General features: G+C 33.6%; 3 protein-coding genes and 1 pseudogene across 9 annotated transcripts; 3 read left to right on the top strand and 1 right to left on the bottom strand.

The window, feature by feature from the left end:
* Positions 1-776: 776 nt before the first annotated feature.
* On the top strand, positions 777-2,511 carry LOC106387767 (superoxide dismutase [Cu-Zn] 3-like). Of its 4 annotated transcripts, none has more exons than XM_048743190.1 (7): positions 777-936; positions 1,019-1,120; positions 1,495-1,590; positions 1,683-1,714; positions 1,829-1,904; positions 2,144-2,197; positions 2,279-2,511. In XM_048743190.1, exons 1-7 carry the CDS (start codon positions 849-851, stop codon positions 2,335-2,337), a joined length of 507 nt encoding a protein of 168 aa, XP_048599147.1. In that variant the 5' UTR covers positions 777-848; the 3' UTR covers positions 2,338-2,511. The 4 variants fall into 4 exon arrangements, with proteins under 4 accessions (XP_048599147.1, XP_048599146.1, XP_048599145.1 ...); XM_048743191.1 differs by having other exon boundaries at positions 778-936; positions 2,297-2,511; XM_048743189.1 differs by having other exon boundaries at positions 1,495-1,714; positions 2,297-2,511.
* LOC106383802 lies at positions 2,481-4,204 on the bottom strand (annotated as a pseudogene).
* A 547-nt stretch (positions 4,205-4,751) lies between these two features.
* LOC106387768 (5'-adenylylsulfate reductase-like 7) lies at positions 4,752-6,594 on the top strand. Of its 3 annotated transcripts, XM_013827678.3 has the most exons (5): positions 4,752-4,885; positions 4,952-5,247; positions 5,452-5,633; positions 5,769-5,893; positions 5,997-6,594. In XM_013827678.3, the coding sequence occupies exons 2-5, from the start codon at positions 5,074-5,076 to the stop codon at positions 6,395-6,397; spliced, it is 882 nt and encodes a 293-aa protein (XP_013683132.2). In that variant the 5' UTR covers positions 4,752-4,885; positions 4,952-5,073; the 3' UTR covers positions 6,398-6,594. The 3 variants fall into 3 exon arrangements, with proteins under 3 accessions (XP_013683132.2, XP_048599143.1, XP_048599142.1); XM_048743186.1 differs by having other exon boundaries at positions 4,799-5,247; positions 5,781-5,893; XM_048743185.1 differs by having other exon boundaries at positions 4,801-5,247.
* A 3,226-nt stretch (positions 6,595-9,820) lies between these two features.
* Positions 9,821-16,463, top strand: LOC106387769. Of its 2 annotated transcripts, XM_013827680.3 has the most exons (3): positions 9,846-11,004; positions 11,817-12,096; positions 16,393-16,463. In XM_013827680.3, exons 1-2 carry the CDS (start codon positions 10,291-10,293, stop codon positions 11,931-11,933), a joined length of 831 nt encoding a protein of 276 aa, XP_013683134.2. In that variant the 5' UTR covers positions 9,846-10,290; the 3' UTR covers positions 11,934-12,096; positions 16,393-16,463. The 2 variants fall into 2 exon arrangements, with proteins under 2 accessions (XP_013683135.2, XP_013683134.2); XM_013827681.3 differs by lacking the exon at positions 16,393-16,463 and having other exon boundaries at positions 9,821-11,009; positions 11,817-12,095.
* Positions 16,464-16,644: the final 181 nt, after the last annotated feature.

Below are 16,644 nucleotides of genomic sequence, written 5' to 3'. Positions count from 1 at the left end.
TAACAATTAAGTTGAAGAGTAAAGAATGAAACTTCTATTTACAAATCATCTTGTAGCAAACCACATTTGAAGCTCCTCCTCCATTTTGTGATCACCTTGTCGCCGTATGGTTGATAGCCGGTTCCTCACTGTCTTATCAATTGTTTTTATCAATAGACTATAAGGGTACTGCTCCTCTCCATGTCTTCTCCTATTTCTTTCCCACCATATAGTATGGGTAGCAGTTTGAAAAGTGTATCTCAGCAGGAACAACCTTACTCTCTCTTCTCTACTATCCAGCAAAAGGCTTACTATAGCTTCCCATTCTTCAGTATATCTCAAATGTAGTAATCCCTTGACCAGTTTCTGCCAGATCTTGCTAGAGTATGAGCATGAGAAGAATAAGTGGTTGCGAGTCTCCACACATCGCTGACATAGAACACATATAGGGTTTATGTTCTGGTTCCACTTAAGTATCCGAACACATGTGGAAAGTCTATCTCTCATTGCTGTCCACACATGAAAAGCATATTTAGGAGTAGCATGCTTAAACCAGACTCCTTTACTCCATTCTTGAGTGGCATAATTATTCCTGATTAACTAAGTTTGATCACTTTTGTCTTCTTCCTTTTTCTTGTGTACCAAACGAAAGGGTTATTGGTTTCTCTTTCTTTATCTTGCGTTTGTCTGTATTCATTTGTTTCTGACTTACTTCTCTCCGGTTCGGAATTACAATTAATCTAAACCGGGAATTTTATTTCCGGTTTAATTCGGTTTTAGGCTCTTCTCTTCTCGACCACACTTAAACCAGTACACCTTTCAATTTAATCCGATCAACATTCACATCAATTTCCAAACACACAGAACCGATGGGAGGTCCTAATCTGAGAGCGGTGGCTCTTATCGCCGGCGATAAAAACATCCGAGGATGTCTTCAGTTCACACAAGACACTTCCGGTGATCTGTCTTTTCTTCTTCTATTGGCCGTCGGATATGTTTTATTTCATTATCTTGTATTGATTTTGTTTTTGTGTGGCAGGGACAACTCATGTAACTGGAAAGATCTCAGGACTGTCTCCTGGCTTCCATGGATTTCATATTCACTCTTTTGGTGATACTACAAATGGCTGCAACTCTACTGGTTGGTTTTTGTTCCCTCTTTGTCTATGTAACTGTACACTTGGAGCTCAAGATTAAGTCCTTGACCGTTGTTTCTCTTTAAGAATCTAATGGTTCTGTATCTGAAACACACACATACATGTGAAAAGAGTTATTTTGCTTGACCTTGAAGTTAACTGGATTGGTTTGGATCAGATTTAGTTTAGATGGATGGACTATTAGTGTTGCCAGTAGAATTCAAGGAACCATTTAGATTAAGCTACTTTTAGAAGCTGAAACATATTAAATTTAATTTAATAGAAGATGTTTTTGAGTGGTGTTTCTCCTCTTTGTGATTCTGTTGTTGAGTTCTGTACTTAGTGTTGTTTTGTTTTCTTGTGGAAACGTTGACTTCAGGACCTCACTTCAATCCATTAAATCGAGTTCATGGGCCACCGGATGAGGAAGAGCGTCATGCTGGAGATTTGGGTAACATTTTCGCTGGATCAGACGGTATACGCTTTTTTCCTCAATCTATATATTTATTTTGTGCTTTTTTGAAGAATGATGTAGTGTTTTTTTGGGGTGAGCCTTGCTTGTTTCAGGTGTTGCTGAAATCTCAATCAAAGACAAACAGGTAAACAAATCTTCCTTTTTTCACTTCTTCAACCATTTAATGTAACAGTACATATTATCACATTGTGCTTATATGTCTCTCCCATTTATCTCGGCTTCTCTATGATTTCACCAGATACCACTTAGTGGGCAGTATTCCATACTTGGGAGGGCGGTTGTTGTACATGGTGATCCTGATGACCTTGGCAGAGGTAGTAACACTTCTTTATAGCCTTTCCAAAGATACATAAATGGTCCAATGTCACCTACTATATAAAAAGAAGCAGTAGAAGTTTCAGGGTCAAATCTCAGTAGTAATCATTGTGTAGTTTCATTTAGTTGTCAACTTATTATCATCAAGTATCTGCCACAGTTTTTAGGTTCATGTTGTGCTCTGTTGATTATGTTAAATTAAAGAATTATGATTTCTTTGCGGTTTGTTACCGTGCAGGAGGACACAAGCTTAGCAAATCAACAGGAAACGCAGGCGCACGAGTTGGATGCGGTATTGCTTTCTAACCTTTTGGAAAAACAGAGCAACACCATTATTCTCTTTTTTTCCAGTGTGTCAAGTAACTCACTCTAGATTTTGATATTGAACCAGGTATTATCGGACTTCAAGCAGCTGTGGATCCTAAACTATAGTTTTGGATATCAATGAACTATCGGCAGCAGAGCCACACTCAGTTTTTCAAATGTGTACATCAGAGGCCATGGTTTGTATATTGACATTCTGTATGAGACGTAAGGCATAATAATGTATATTGACATACTGTTTGAGACGCAAGTCATAATAATGTAATACGTGAATTCAAGTTATCTTTAAATCATTACAGTTTCAAGCAAGAATGTAAACCATTGAAGGTAACAACGGTATCTTGAAACAACAAAATGACTGAATACACATAATTAGCCAGGATTTTCGTTGCTGAGTTCGTAAACCATCTGACAGTTTGCTATCGAGAACATGGTTCAGTCCATATATCTTCCCAGGTAGGTAGCAGGAGAGCTTCTCGAATATGTCCCCACATCACGTGATACAATGGTCTACTTTGAACCCCTATCCTCTCAGCCAAGTGTTTCTGTAGGAAGAGTTGTCACGAAGAGAAGCATCGTGGGGCTTGTATTCCATGACATATGCATGAGACAGCTTCAAGTGCCGTTTGATTGTTCACCGGAAAATATTTAACTGTGTTAGTACAAAACAAAAGAAGGGAGCGAGCTAGCTAGCTAGAGATCATGTGAATAGTATTCTCACCTGATGATCAGAAGCATTGCGATTCCACACACTAATGATGTCCTCACTGAAGCGGACACTCAGTACTGCGCCACAGGTGTTATCAGCATCATCAAGCTGGTCGCCTACCAACGCAAGAAGCTGAACGAAAAACAAATAAATGGAAGGACTCGACTTTTAAGTATGAAAGATGGACAGCTTAAAGAACATTTGCAAAAAGGTTCTTTCGAATGAAAGAGAGAAACAAACTAACCAGATCCTCCCAGAAACGAGAAGATACAACTTTGGAGAGAAACGTATGATCCACTTTCCACCATTGCAGTTGGCACCATCCTGATTGAAATGAATAAAGCTACTTTAGTTGTATTAAAAGTGTTTCGATGATCCACATACGAACACACACAAAGACAACGAGTAAGAAGCAAAATATGGAATACATACCTCCCACAAGGGGCGAATCCCATTCTTAAAGAAATGAAGATCTGCTGGACTAGGCAAGAGAGAAGAAGGAGCAAGGTGACAGTAGCATGCCCAAAACCCTTCAACCTAGGAAACCAAAGCCATATCTCATAAATAAACAAAATATAAGATTACAAACAGCTTTCAAGAATGGGACTTATTTGAGCTTACCGTGCTGAATTCAACAATCTTCTTAATGATATCCTCGTAAGATGTCTGGTTCCTGACCCCTGGTGTCCGACGGGTGTACCAAATCGCAAACTTGTACTGCAACTTTCCAAAATTCAGAGAAAAAAAAAACATGGAGTCACTGAGCCAGTGTATAATCTAATGTTCTACTGGTAGCAATGATGGCATGTTCTCTCAAGATTACTCTTTGAACTTTTCTCACACTTACATGAGCTTAAGATTATTTAAATCCCACAATCAATTAGTTCCACGAATACTAATGTCTCACTATAGCACGATTCTATAAAAATTGAGCTCATAGACATTAAACAAAGTCGCAAAGAACCTAAATTTAAGAAGAACACTTGCAGAAGTTGTAGATTTTAGAATCCGAATCTTCGCCAACCTTAGGCTCTAAACATAAAGTTCACAATCTTTCGGCTAAGATCAGATGTTGACATTGATGTAAAGAATGAGATGGACAAACCCGTAGAGGATGCAGACCAGCTTTGAGCTCGCGGGAGTGGCGTTCATCGGAAACATACTGCGACTTAATGTTGTCCATGATCTCATCGTGCCTCCTCTCCGTAATCTCTATTTTTTTTTTTTTTGCTTCTCGATTTCAGCTTCAGGCGTTCGGGTTCAAAGGCGAGAGAAGAAGAGCTCTCTCCTGTCAAATATATAAAGGGAGGTCAAAACCTCCAGAAAACTTATGGGCCCTGTTGAATCAAACTAATGGGCCTTCATTGGGTCAGATCGTTAAGTCTTTATACTATAATTAACCAAACAAATCATTTTCTCTCTAACCTTTTTTTCTTTCTTTCTTATCTACCAGTTTAATAACCTTCCAAAATACTCCATCCCTTCCTTAAAAATGCATATTATAAAAAAAAAATTGTTTTTTAAAAATTCATTTTTTTACATTTTCAATACATATTTTAGTAACTAATTGCAAACTTCAAAATATCTTAATTACACTAATTGAATTTTTATTGGGCTAAAATTGTGGAAAAAAAAAGATAAACACAAAAAATTATGCAAATTTATTGTGTTTTATTAAAATATAGGAAAAAAACTAAAATATAGATTTTTTTAGGAATAGAGAGGGAGTACAATTTTTTGTAAAATTATTGAACAAAAGGATTGGGTATATTTTTAAAATAATTTTTATAAAAGAAATCCACCAAGGGGGGGGAGAAGAAGTGGTGGAGAGAGAATAAAGGGAAAAGGGGGAAATGTCAACGTAGGCAATTGGCGGTGGTCTGTCTCTCTGTCATTTCTGCAAAAACAAGTGACAAAACTTTATTGACATTTCACACGGATCTAATAGTAAGATTACATTTTATTTTATTTTTGTGTCTTCTCTTTTTCTAAGTTTTCTGTTCTTGATTTCAGCCGTTGTGCTTTTGCCATCGAAATCTGAAGCGATTACGCCCTCAATCGTTGATCCTAAGATAGTTAGTTTCCAGCGAATTTTGATCTCTCTCTTTTTGAGATATTCCTCTCATCGTATTCTAATGAGTTACCGGGTCCCCATCCTCCTCCTCCTCTGTGCGATAGCTGGGTCATGCTTACCTTCCGCCTTCGCTTCCTCCGCTGACGTTTGCGATCATCATGATGAATTCGAGGTCTTCCGATGCGGAATCGAGAATAAATGTCATCACTCTCTACTACCCAGACCTCCTTTAGAGGTACCCAATAATTAGCTTTATCTTCTATGCATATGCCTTTTATTTGTGGCCACAACCAACAGAATCTCATTTCCACAATATTTGGTTCAATGTCTAATGTTTAAACGCCGCAAATGTGATAAATACCCAAATTAATTATATTCTGTGGGTGTGTTTTGTATCTCGACAAGTATCTAAATTTGTGTTTTTTGTTGGCTAATTCAGGTGGATGGAGACTTGCTAGACAGCCTCATGGATTCAAACCTTGGAAATGCTTTTACTTCCATACTGTTTTATACCTCACGGTGCCAGTTTTCGCGTGCTGTTCGCCCCAAGTTTGATGTTCTGAGCTCAATGTTCCCCCTCATAAGGCACCTGGTTGTTGAGCAATCACAGGCTTTACCGTCGTAAGAACTACCTTCTACTATTAGAATGTGTATATAAGTCCTGTTGCATCTCTGTTCACTAGAATGAATTTTTGAGCATCTTCTTTTTTGGTCCACGTTTGATTGATTGACCTTTACGATTTTCACAATTTGCAGTGTCTTTTCTAGGTATGGCATCCATAGCTTGCCTTCAATCCTGATGGTGAATCAAACATTCAGGATCCGATACCATGGACAGAAGGATCTTGCATCCCTTATTCAGTTTTACCAACATACAACAGGTGAGAGTTCCCTTGAAGAAACATGAATGCCTGGAAAAACAATCAGTTTAACTTCTGTTATAATAAGCTACACTCGGTGTATCTCTGTGGCTTTGCTTTCCAGGTCTTAAACCTGTCCAGTATGTGGATGAAGGTGAACCAACAAGCTTGGACATCGATGGTAACCTCATCACATGGCTACACAACGGGTCATCTATCAAGGAAATAGCTGAAAGAGATCCATATTTGGTACTTTCACTGGTGTTTCTGTCTTTGAAACTGGCAATTTTGATATCCCCTATCATGGGAGCGCGCTTGAAAGCGTTGTGGGCATCTTATGCTCCGCATCTGAGCTTGGGAATACTCGGTGAGACTAGCCAACTGTTTGGCCGTGCCATGCACATGATCGATGTGAGGAGGCTTTGGATTAAACTGAGACTAGCGAAAACCAGGAACTTCCAAGAGAGAGCAAAGAACGCACTTGCATCGGTCTCGCTAGGAAAATCTACTTCACAATCAGGGTGATTCCGAGATCCTTCATCATCGCTGAGCTTAGTTAGGTTACTTTACTTTTGGTCGACATGTGTTAACTTTGGAGTTCCTGTCTCTGTATGTAAATCATATTTTTGCTTATTTGTGAATATTTTCGTTCGTTTCTTGAATATTCTTGTCTCTGTCCTTTTTTGTTTTGCTTGTATTGATTGATCAACGGTTTGGTTTAATTGGTGCTAGAGGTGGACACCTGGGTCGTATATGTGAAAGAAACGTGTCCTCTTTGTGGATCACTCTGGTTCACACATTAGAAGTTTCGCTTTCCTGTCATTTTTGCGTATGTTTATGATAGTTGAAAGTTGAATCTCTCCGTTTAGATCTTTCCACTTAGGAATCTTAAGCTGCGATACTTATACCAATGTGATTTTTATCCTCATAGTCGACAGTTAAATTTGAATCTATTTTTTTGTTATGATGGTTTAAGATAGGGCTGGACAATCGGAGTCCTAACCAAGTTCCGGTTCGATCAAGTTTATTCGGTTTCGGATTTTCGGATTGATGAAACTTGATTGTCAGATGTAAAGTGACATAGTTAAAGCCTAAATCAAGGGAGCAATTTCATGATTGTCACATGTTTATAAGTAGGCAACAAAAAGTAGACAAAGAGGTGAAGCAAAAAGTAAAACAAAGCAGAAACTGAAGTTGGCAAAAGCTAAACGTTAGGAATAATGTTTTGTAGATTTATTGTCTGATTTTTTATCTTACCATTTTTGTTATGAGTTTACAGATATTACAAAATTTTCAAAAAAAATTGAAGTAAATTTATCTTTTCCAATAATGAAGTTTATATTTCACACTTGTTGATTCATTTTCTGGTTTTCAAGAAAAACTTTGCTCACGTTTTTATACCATCTCTTATTTATTCACTAGGATAAGACCTGCGCCTCGCGCAGGGTGAAATATTTATTAAAAAAATTATTTTTTATATTGTAAAATTTGATAATTACTGAATACATGTGTTCTTGTGGTCAAAATATATTTGGTATTTATGTTTTTCTCAATATAGAATAATTAATTAACTATAAATATTTGACACACACAAAAAAAAGAGTTGTGAAAAAATTTGATGGTATTTCTAAAGGAAAACTCAATCGTATATATAAAGTAGGCATATGAAGTTTTTGGATTGTTTGAAAAATTAAAATAATTACATTAATTATCTAGAAACCGTATTTTAGCATGATATATAAAATCAATATTCAATAACTACCACAAACATATTTTGCAAGTTATTTTTAATGGTCGAAATTATAAACTTGGTGACAAAATATATTATTGTCTTAAATTAACCTTACCATATAGAACTTCTTCAAAATTTTGTACCAAACTTAAAAATTCGGCGGAAACATTAACTTGGTGAAAAAGTTTATTTATTTATTTAAATAGCTTGGTATAAAAACAATTTATTTAAAATTATCAAAAGAGCTTGATTCTAAAATTGTGTATCACAAAAATTTGATTCAAATTTTAAGATTTTTATTGCCTTCTAACAATAATAATATCGGCAGTATCCATTTATGTAAATCTTCTTACGCGTTCTTACTTAATATATTGTAAAATAGGGTAACTCTCATTTATGAATTAATCACTATCATCGACATTAACTACTTCTTAAACCGATTGGAATCTACGGTCAATTCGTTCGGTTAAATTAAAACCCAGGAACTTATCATCAAACCAAACGGAACACAATAAACAAACCGGCCACTTTCATCTACATTCTTCTGTATATCGATAACAAAATTGGGTTACATGTTCTTAGATGGCTGGCGATGGTTACGTTGCAACTTATGTTGATACTGAATTGTTAACATACGAACTAAAGATACATATTGCGACAATGGTCTTTTTATAAAAGCAAAACTCATATTAACGGTGAACATATAATTTTCATCACAAGACTGCAACATCCCCTATTAACGATCATCCCAAGTTCTGTTTTTTTATGGTTAAATCGATAACGTATAGTTTTTAGGTTTCGGGTTTTGTTAATGCTTCGTTTTTTTATCATCGTTCATAGCTTGCGTATTTCTTTCTTACACCATGAAAGAGAATCATAGGCTCCTATCCCCTAAAGTATAATACCTTGCTTTACTACTGCAACATCCCCTATTAACAATCATCTCAAGTTCTGACTGCTTATGGTTAAATCGACAACGTATAGTTTTTAGGTTTCGGGTTTTGTTAATGCTTTGTTTTTCTATCATCGTTCATAGCTTGCGTATTTCTTTCTTACAACATGAAATAGAATCGTACGCTCCTATCATTTCCCTATAATATAATACATGGCTTTACTTAATATCCTATAGTTTGTACTGAATGTATCTAGCGACAAATGAAAATCTAATGTGGACCAACCAGTTTTTCAATTGAATGTAATGATGCCACCTAGGATTAATTAAGGTTCTAATTGATTGACACCTAAGCATAGACTTTTTTTTAATTATTACAAAATTAAGGTTATATCTTTTTAAATGTTTCTCAATTAATATATAGGGGATTTGTACAAGTTCATTTAAGAATGGTGTGAAAATTATACTAAGAAAACCAAATTATAGTAATCATCTTAGATGGCTTCCACTTTCGCTTTCTTGTCTTAAATGGAAACTTCGTTGCTTATTTCTTGAACAACACTTGTAATTGCAAGCAAGCAACCTCCACTAGTATCCATTTTCTTTTTCTCCCTCGAAAAGGACTTAAAACTTGCAACGTGTATGACCCATAGTCTCTCCTAATTTTTTTCTTTTCGAAATGTTTGTTAACTTCAATTTTTTATGTTAATCTACATCAATTAGGAGCAGCTTCAAAATATGGAAAACGTTCATATTGTGGTACCAAGTTTATGCTTGAAGTTTCGTCTTCTGTAGCTCTCTGGTCCAAAGAAAGATCAACAACAATAGTTTTTATATAAGAAAATTAAATACCCTCTAGAAATATGTGTTCATCCATAAACTAAAAAGCTCAGAACTACCATCCAGCTTTCATTAGTAAAACTTAGTACGAAAGATCACGAGTATCATCTACTAAAACATGGTTTAAATATTCTTATAACCAATGGTTATGAGAAATAAAGTATCAAAGAGAGAAAGGATCTTGGCAAAGAAGACAATCAATACTTCTTATTGTAGGTCCAAAATAGTAACATCTTCTTTTGTCACTTCATGTTGTAGATAAGCTCCAGAAGATTTATCACACCTCCCAGACCTAAAATATACATCTAATATAGTTTTCTTCATAAGTACATCTATAGTTTCACCAATGTATTTTAATATAGAATTTTTTCTTGTCTTTGCAAGTTAAGTCTAAACTAGTACGTGTGGTTGTGGATGTTTACCGTTAATATAAGCAACACATATTGTCTTTATAACTACAGATTATATCAAATATTAATTGTTAGTCTTCTTCAAAAAATTAATAATGTTAAAAACAATGTTCTGTTCCAACAACACTAGCAAAATAATGTTTAGAGAATAAGATTTTATTATGTAAATAAGCGACTGATCATGCAAATAATTTATTAGAACAAATATGTTTTTATTTGTTAGAAATGTTGCAAATCTGAAGTTTTACTTTGCAACTTTCTTTGGTGGCTTACACTAAATGCGTCAATCTCGCTTGTATGTTGTATAACTCCAAATCGTAAATCATCAAAACCATTTTGGTGTCTGAATATTCTTTTGGTGTCTTCTTCTTCTTTGCTCTCTATTAAAGGATCTAGAAACCCCTTCACAACAATGAGATAGAGAGAGAGAGAGAGAGAGAGAGAGAGAGAGAGAGAGAGAGAGAGAGAGAGAGAGAGAGAGAGAGATTCAAGTATCTCCTCAAGATCACTATTACCACAAAATAAAAATATTCAAGAAGACTGCATGGATCTAGAAGATTGGGAGTTACTCCCCAAGAATCTCTACAAGGGTCTCGATCTCGATCACGACGAGGATCATGAAGCAGCGATGAGGATCATCAGAAACACTGAGAAAAGCTTCGACATGGATTACTTTATCTGCCCGACACAAGATCCTGTCGGAAAAATAGAGTTCCATAGAAGACCAAGCGTGGTCCCCACACAGCTCCTCCAAGTTCCCGTTAATTGGGAACCTGTGTACACCGTGGATGACACAGATCACAAGAAGAACCAGGATCAGGATCCGGAACTTGTGACGGAATCTGTTCCGTCGCCGAGAATAACTTTCAAAACAGCGAAGGAAAACGAATTTGTCGACATGAAAATAGACTTGCCAGCGAGGTTCACAAGTCCTCTCCCTCAGAAAGATGACAAACACTCTGTCTCAGGAAGAGTGTTAGCAAGAGAGTACCATGGTGAGATGGGAACAGAGGTTGAGGAAGGTAGTGACGTGAAGTGCAAGAAAGAAGTTGATTGGGAGGAGGAGAAGAACAAACGTGGTGAAAAAATGAATCTGTGGAAGATGGGTCTTCATGGAATTGGAGCTATATGTTCATTTGGTGTTGCTACTGCTGCTGCCACTTTATATGTCTTCTTCCTTGGACGCAACAATAGCATACGAGGTTGTCGGAACAAGAACCAGATCCTCAGGTTCCAGATCTACTCTGATGATAACAAGGTAAGGTAATTTTTTCAGTTATGATTCTTGTTCCTAATCAAATTGTTAAGGAACCAAGTGAATATTAGGTTAGTGTTGCTTTAAGGACATTCCAAAGGTTGTGTTTCCTGAAACTCTTAGTTCGATTCCCCCATGACCAGTGCCATATTTGTTTCAAATCACATTGAATTTTATCCCATTCATCCAAAGTACTGAAAAGTTGTTTGGGATTTTGATAAATCAAAGACTATTTACCAATGATTATTAAGTTTTGATATGCTTCTTTTACTTGCTAATTGTTTTTACTTAATATGGTTGGTTAGTGGCTGATTGTTATTAAAATTAAATATCAGCTTATACAAATTTACTTATTTGGTTAATTGGAAGCTATTATCAGAAAAAATAGGTTTGTGCATGTATGATTCGACCAAAGTGATAATGATGTGTTTGGCGATGTGGCAAGTTACGTGTCTAAGTGAACAATCAATAGTTGTAAAGAAGATACTACTTGTTTCGTCTATATACATTTGTGTTTATCTTTTCTTGCGTCAAAGTAAACTTACGTTTTGGAAAACGTCATTGTTTCTTACATTAATATAAGCTTAGAGCCTAGAGAAGAGAGAAGATAATTTATTTGAGAATTGAGATCGAGTCAGATATTCTTGGTAGATATTAATGGGATATCTTTTAAGGCATGCAAGAACAATAATCAAACATGTTTTTACCAAATTAATCTTCTAAATTAATCATGGGGCAGGCTTTTTCTTTTAAACGTCCAAAATCGTTGTAATTGTTTGACATATTTTAATTGTGTTTCGTTACACGCATTGCAGCGAATGAAGGAAGTAGTGAAGCATGCAACAAAACTAAATGAAGCAATCTCTGTGCTGAAAGGTCTTCCGGTGGCAAGAGCTCAGATATCTTTTGGAGGACACTATGATGGACTTTGAAATCATGGGCATCCCACCCGTTTATAGATACATCAGAGCCAAATGTCTACTGTTTTATTACCATGGGCACTATAGCTTATATACATTATGAATTTAGGAAATTCAATATTGTATCATGTTTGTAAAATTAACATTATTCGTCCGAATGCTTCTAGTTAGTTATCTAAACTATTAAAACTGAAGTACATTTTGTACTTAACCCTGACTTTTCCTCAATAATTACTATCCCATGCCACTAGATTTAAAAAAAAGAAGAAATTAAAATTCTAACTCTTATCTAACCAGAACGAGATTTATATCTTATACATTAATCATTTTAATTGTGGTTCAACATCTACATCAATTTACTCGACCATTTGGTTTAATATAAATTATATAATTCATACATTTCAAATCTTGATTCTACTGATCATATAATTCAGTTTAATATCTAGATTGTGTGTCTGACTGTTTAATATACTAAATCAATTATGGTTCAATATCTACATTAATTAAACGTGAGATATTACACTAAATAATTTCAGAGTATATAGCTGCAGAAGATTGGCTCTAAACCGGTTACTATGGTTTACACGTACGAGATGGACTTCATAAATATTAATTTTATACAATGTAAATAAACATAACCAATTAGAAATTAATAATGGTAATCTTAATCATTCAAAATAAGCCATGTGGCTATTGAACATTACTAATAATTGACTTTTTAAATGTAAAGTGAAGATATGATCCGCGATCTCCCGATATATATCAAACAAACTTTTTGGAAATTTCAAAAAAAAAAAAACGTTTTGGAAATTTGTTATAACTATATGTAAATAACTAATCAACCGTGATTCTCTTAAAATTTAACATTCCAATTTTTATTTTTATTTTAATATATCAATCAATACTATTAAAACAGAAGGCCTTTTTTTGAGGTGCCCTCCTGTTTCAACAATATTTACAAGATACTGCCACTGGAATATTTTTAAGCTATGATTTTAATTAAATTATGTATTTTTTTAATTCCTTTTTATTTTAACAGCAAAAATCCTTTTATTTAAAAAACAACACCTACGTTTAATTAATTATGTCTTCATATCAAAACATAATGTATCATCCTATCAAAACATAGTGTATTCATTACGATCAACAACTATGTTTAAAACAAACTTCAATTGCTACGTCAAAAAAAAAAAAAAACAAACTTCAATTGCTACAAGCCTACAACACACTTATTTTTATTTCTTAAACAGTCTATGTACCAAATCTATCGACACCGAAGTAAATTCTGCAAGCTGCCAAATAAAAACAATACATTCTGTTAATATCAGCGTATCATCGACCATTTATCACGTCCAATCAATATTTTGGTTACAAACAATTGCACAAAAAACATAAATGTTGCATTATTCAAAATCTATAAAAAATGGTCGTATTATATATTTTTAAGCTAGCATTTTTATATGTATAGTATGAGATACAAACAAACCCATAAACCCCAAATACTTTTTTATATTTTAATTTATTAAAATAAGCAATGTCATGATACCAATCTTTTTTCAAATCAATCACCATAATATCTATACCATTAAATAAAAACGTAAATTTAAGCAAATAAACTAATCAAAACAATAAAATCTTATATAATAAATACACATAATTAGAATCCTAAACCGTAAACCAATCTGCAATATAGTCGACCATACTATTGGATTTATAAAGCTTTTTCAAATCAATAACCAAAAATACAAACCACTAAATCAAAGCTAAAAATTTAGCAAATAAACTAGATTTTCGAAAGTTCCATACATAACCATATCCACTATACTAGATCATAAATACCAATCTTTTTTCAAATCAATAACCATAAATATCTATACCATTAAATAAAAAAGCTAAAATTTAAGCAAATAAACTAAATTTTCGGAAGTTGCTTCATGTTTTCTTACTTGCAAAAAAAAAAAACGTTATCTAATTATACGCGATTCTTACTTGCAAAAAAAAAACTCACACGCAAAATATTCCAATTTCAAACTTAAAATATAAAACCACCAATCTGAAATATAGTTAAACTCTAATAAAATATATTCTGTTTCAAAAATATTTTGTTAATCAATAACGAAGTATATGCCAAGTAATATTCTTTATTCATCAAATACCAATTATTAACAAACCCTTAAACCTCCTACCGAAATATCCGCCATCCTAACAAATTTACTGTCAAATAACGATATTTACTTAGCTTATTAACATAATATACCTTATTATCATTCAACTGAAATAGCATCCCTAAAAATAATCCGAATATTCTTTCAAAACCTATCTATTGTAGGCTATATATAACTACCGTTGTCAAACAATCATCGCCACACACAAATTTTCTTTTTTCTTTTCGAAACCGCAAAGAAACGCAAAGAACAAAGAAAATTCCGTTCCTTTCAAAACTGAAACCTAACAGAACTGATTGGTACATCCAATTGAAAGTAATCCACACCTGGGAGCAAATAAACTAGAAATTTGGTGAAACGTTTTCGTTGACAAGAAGGTAAACTGAAAAATGCATAGTCTACTCAATTATATTGTTTCAGTTACATCTTGATTTTTTTTTCTGTGTATAGGTATGGATTTGGTTGGACTTAGCCTCATAACTTTCATCATCAATCATACAACGTGTAGACTTTGACTGTAAAATTACGAAAAAACATTAGTTAAATTTGGATTTTACAAATATTAAATATATTATAGTTATTGTTTTTTTTTGAAACACTATTATAGTTATTGTAAGCGTTGAAATTTTTATGCCATTGTGTGAAAACTTATCTTTTCTCAGGTTTGTTGTTTTGTGATATTGGTTAGAGTCACATGAATAAAGCTTTGCCTATACAAATGTCACTGCACAGCCTGCACATGAGTAAATATATTAAATTTTCAAACCAAAATGAGTAAGATCAAACAAAGATCATATACCACCATTTCAATATGAACGGAAATATATTATAACAATTTGTTTGGAAAGATGTGAGAAAAGTGCATGAAACAAATTCCAAAAATAGTTAAAAAAAACTTTAGATATTTATTTTTTTGTGTTTAACTACACTCGATTAACCAACTATATAACGAATAAGAGAAATATTTGAAAGTCTATTGACCTGAAGTGATTGATGTTTCTTGATCCTTTAACTCCGGTTCTTCGTTTTTCTTGAGGGATACTTTTTCAGATCTACTTCAGACATATACGAGACAAACAGAATTAACCGACTAATCAGATCATTCATTGGATTCGACATGCAAACCTTATCTGGAAAAAAATGATTTTTAGATCATAAGTAATGGTTTCGATGAGCCTATGATACATTAATCAAAGAAAAATAAGTTATTGGAGATATACCTTCAACCATCTGTGTTGATGGATCATGTTTCATCATGTTATCAAAGCATTTTGAGAGAGAGACGAACTCATTTTTCTGAGGAAGCTTATTCTGGAAAGGCAAAAAGACAGGTTGTTGTTCTGTCGGTTGGTAGTGATGAACCATGGGCCTGAGTGATATTGAAAAATATCAACATAAGTTATAAACCCAACTTACACTAACATTTTATTATCCTCATTTTGAGTTTCAGTTTGTAAAACCCAGTTGTATTCGATTAATTTTTAAACATAAAAATGGAACTTCTTTGTTTTGTATTAATCAGGCCCAAGGAGTTTTTAAACAATTTTAAAATAATTATCAGAATGGTCAATATATCTAGAATGTTTTTCCCTTATAATAAATTTAATTAAGAGCATTTTCAAATTGCAAAAGTATTGTTTTAAAATAAATACAATCATCTTTTGTTTATTAAAATTATACGTAATAAAGTGTAAGTTTTGTATAATTATCAACAATTATTTTAAATTGCATTTCATTTTCTTCCAACAGAAAAATACAAGTAGCAAAATTTTAACTTAGTTAGATTTTATTATAGACAAATTAATATTTCATTTATACATTTATCCTTAACAATTATTAAAAATCAGTTATTTATCAAATGCAAGACATATTTTAGAAACAAATTTAAACCTCGACATATAAATAGAGAACTTAGGGGTACTCTTTTTTTCCCCATATAGATCCGATCCAGCCGGACAGAGCATCTCTTTGAAACGACTCAGACCCGCCTACCACTTGATCTTAGAAGATGGATGTCGCCAAAAAAAAAATAGAGAACTGAATCGGTATACAAATATCCAAAACTAACCAAACCGAATTCAAGCCCAAATTCATAAATAATCAAAAAAAAATTATCAGTCGAACCGAACAACTATAAACCGAAATCAAACTGAAAACTCAAAAAATAAAAATGGAAGCGAACCTAAAATTAATACACCAAGTATAAATATATAACTCAAAACAAACAAGCGGGTAAATAAATGGAAAAGCAAAAAATAATTTACGAAAATAATCCCGCGCTTTGAAAGCGCGGGTCAAAATCTAGTATGAACATTGATATGATTGTACACTTATTGAGTTGTTATAAAACCGACCATGCATTAGCATGTTCTTAATATGATAAAAGTGCGTTTATATCAACTTTTCCACAGCCATTTTCCGAGTGGATAGAAATTTTAAAAAAGTATAAAATAATAGGGAGTATAGTTTTGAAAAAGGGAGGGAGTGGACCATACAAAATTCTTACCTATAGAGTTAAATTTCTTAGAATTGGATCAAGCCCAATATCTTAAGGCCCA

The sequence above is a fragment of the Brassica napus genome, chromosome A10 (genome assembly GCF_020379485.1).
Source record: "Brassica napus cultivar Da-Ae chromosome A10, Da-Ae, whole genome shotgun sequence".
NCBI lineage: Eukaryota > Viridiplantae > Streptophyta > Magnoliopsida > Brassicales > Brassicaceae > Brassica > Brassica napus.
This window is presented reverse-complemented; position numbering and strand designations above follow the sequence as displayed.